Raw genomic sequence first — 3,043 nt, 5'->3', positions numbered from 1 at the left:
GACAGCAACTTGTCTGTTCCCCTTCCCTGATTCCCCAATGCTGCTCCCCTCCCCCAATTCCTCAATAAAATCTTTAAAAAAGAAAAAGCTACTCTTCCCATTTGTTTCAAATCCAACAAATCTTTGATGTAGGTTACAGTTTCACATTTAAAGGATCTTTGAAAATCTTTGGGCCTGTTCCCTTTTCCTTTCTTGTAGAGATATATTGGGTTGTCGGAAAAGTCATGAAGTATTTATTCTATGTTTTTCATTGCAAAAATGCATCATGATTTTTCCAACAACCCAATAGCAGGCATATCACAGTGTAGTATCTACACCCTGGACTTTCCAATCTTGAGCCTAAATGGGACAACTACCAGAAGGAGCATTTTCAGTGACCTTTAGTAAAATAAAGAGCTGTGTGTTCTAGTTTGTTTTGTGAACCTCAGAGCGTCAACATATGGTCAGATTCCAAGGGGTGATAATATGTGACACCAAGATATTTTTATTGTTATTATTATCACTAATATTTGGTATAGGTACTTAAAACATTATGTAAAATTAAAAGCAATATGTTATACTACTTTTTCTGTATATTAAAAAAAAAAATCAGGTACCCCACCAGGGAACTAGACCAAGCATAGCATTTGATTGTTTTAAGTTGATTTGAAAACACATTGTTTTGCTTCTAATGTGTTAAAAGAGCTTCTTGGAAGTTCACAGACTCTGAGTGACACTGATTTTGGAGGATGTCTAGTTTGATATCTTCATTTTTCAGGTGAGAAAACTGAGGTGTATACAATTTTCATTTGAGCAATGTAAAACAGGACTGCAGAGTTTCTGCCCAAAGTGTCAAAGGGAGACAACTGTGGGCCAGAGGCTCATTTATTGGCCACCAACATACTTGTCACTTGCTAAACTCCAACTTCACCATTCACTTAATATTTTAGTTCATTCAACCATTGCATGATCTGATGTTAAATGTATCCTTTTTCTATGTTTTCCTCTTCTATCTTTATTTTCTGGCATATCTGTTATAAGCTGTTTATGGGATCTGATATAATAGCACAGTTCATTTGGTTATTTCAAAATTACTTTCTTGATGTAGGCATAACTAGCTTACATGGTTTTACTTAACACTAAAGGCCCTTAGGAAAGGACTTGGTACCTCAAGGCAAAATAAAGTGAGGTTTCTAAATGTGATTTTTTTTTATGTGATGTGATAATTCCTTAAAGGCAAAGAACCATGGTTTTTTAAATTATTTTTTTATTAGATTCAAGTGTATAAAACAACATAGTGATTAGACATTTACACACCTCATAAAGTGATAACCCCACCAAGTTTACTACCCCTCTGATATCNACTATAGAAACACATGACTTTCCATCTCACCACCTAGCTTTCAAATACGTGCTTTGCATTGCTCATAATTAAAAAAAAAAATCCTGGGAAGACAGGAGTGGGATAATGTAACCCTAGCCTCAAACACATTGCCTGGATTTGCGGGGGTGGGGGTGGGGCTCGCAGTAAGTTTTTGTGGACACGAGAAAAATGATTGGCTATTTAGATCTTTATAGAGTCAGTTGTAAAGCAAAAAGCTCTCTAAAAGTTGGATTTCTTTTATTGCTTTCAACATTTTAGCAACTGAATGATGAGGTTCAGTACATTATACAAGAATCAGAAGAATTAAGTGGCAAAGGAGCTCCTGTGAAAGACAAGTCCCAACAACTGAAGGACCTCATTCACTTCCATCAAAAACAGAAAGAGAGAATCCTAGACTATGAGGACACCCTGTACAAGACAGTGCAGTTCCACCAAGTCAAGGAAAAGGTGAGACTTGCCCCAAATGTCTGGAAGACCCTCAGTTTTAAACGATGACATTAAATATAAATTATGGTATCATAAATAAAAGCCAAATTGCTTATTCTGCTATGACAAGCTCTCCACCATCTGGCCTCTAACTTTTCTCTCACTGTAGCTCTAGCCTCCCTTATGGCCCAGCCTAACAACTTGTTTTTGTCCCTTAAAACAAAAGCCTGGACTCTCAGGCTGCTGTTCTCTGGCAGGTCCTTTTCTCTCTCCTCCACCATCTAAACTCTGCCTGACCTTCCAACAATTCTACCTCCTCACTAGGACTGATTTTCCTCTCTTCTAAATTTCGAGAACTCTCATCATTTATTCCACACATCTGTCATTTTAGCATCTTGATTCTCAATTACTCCCCCTGCCCCCAACTCAAGTGCAAGCTCTTTAAAGGAAGAAAACAAATTCGATTTTTTTTTNCTTTCTACCTTCAAATGAATTTCCCCTTGTTTACAGCCATTGTTTAAAGTCTTTCAGACCAGTCCGTCAGAACATATGGAAGTTGGGAAGGGAAGTCTATGAATTTAGATACTGTGCTTCTGGCACACAACAGAGATACAAATATAGAGCTATATAGATGCACATTTCAATTCTCATAAAACGATTAACTTGAGGAACTGCTCACAAGGGCACCTAGTCATAATATATACAATGGGATAGTTAAAAGGAAAAAGGCCCAGGAAAACGTGCCCCCCCCCATATTCCCTGATACTGAGATTTTGACATCTGCTATTGAGCCTGTTAAAATGAAAGATAGAATACACTTTAAAACTTATACATTAAAATAATCTTGACTTTAATATTTCTGGATCCCAGTGCTCATTCAGTCACCCCCTTAAGCCCCAGGAAAGAAACAGACCATAGCAGGGGACTCAAACACCACTGGGACCTTGAAGAAGTCAAGACCTGATGTCCAAGCATAGAATATGGGTTCTCAGAGCCCAGCGGTGCCTCTGCACAGATATTTCTGACTCGTCTTGATAGCAGAATCATGTTCTGTTTTGGTTGTGATCAAGTATTTGCCTCCTAGAATAGTTGTATGCAAAAGTGTTGTATTTCTTTGGAAAGGAACACCATTATATGGATTATTAATTTCACAGGCAAAAAAGAATGAAATATTAAATATGAAAAATAAAGTCCACTTTCTGGAAAACACTATGGAAAGCCAGAGGGCAGAAAGGGAAGAACTCAGCCACCTTC

At 37.6% G+C, this 3,043-nt stretch overlaps 1 protein-coding gene across 1 annotated transcript in view; it reads left to right on the top strand.

Annotated features, from left to right (window-relative positions):
* CCDC141 (coiled-coil domain containing 141) overlaps window positions 1-3,043 on the top strand; it is a 213,686-nt gene that overhangs the window by 163,097 nt on the left and 47,546 nt on the right. Inside the window, exon 13 of the mRNA XM_019654016.1 lies at window positions 1,622-1,810. Coding sequence (XP_019509561.1) covers window positions 1,622-1,810 — 189 coding nt within the window. The remainder of the gene's footprint in view (window positions 1-1,621; window positions 1,811-3,043) is intronic.

The sequence above is a fragment of the Hipposideros armiger genome, unplaced genomic scaffold, assembly GCF_001890085.2.
Source record: "Hipposideros armiger isolate ML-2016 unplaced genomic scaffold, ASM189008v1 scaffold_212, whole genome shotgun sequence".
In the NCBI taxonomy this organism is placed as follows: Eukaryota; Metazoa; Chordata; class Mammalia; order Chiroptera; family Hipposideridae; genus Hipposideros; species Hipposideros armiger.
This window is presented reverse-complemented; position numbering and strand designations above follow the sequence as displayed.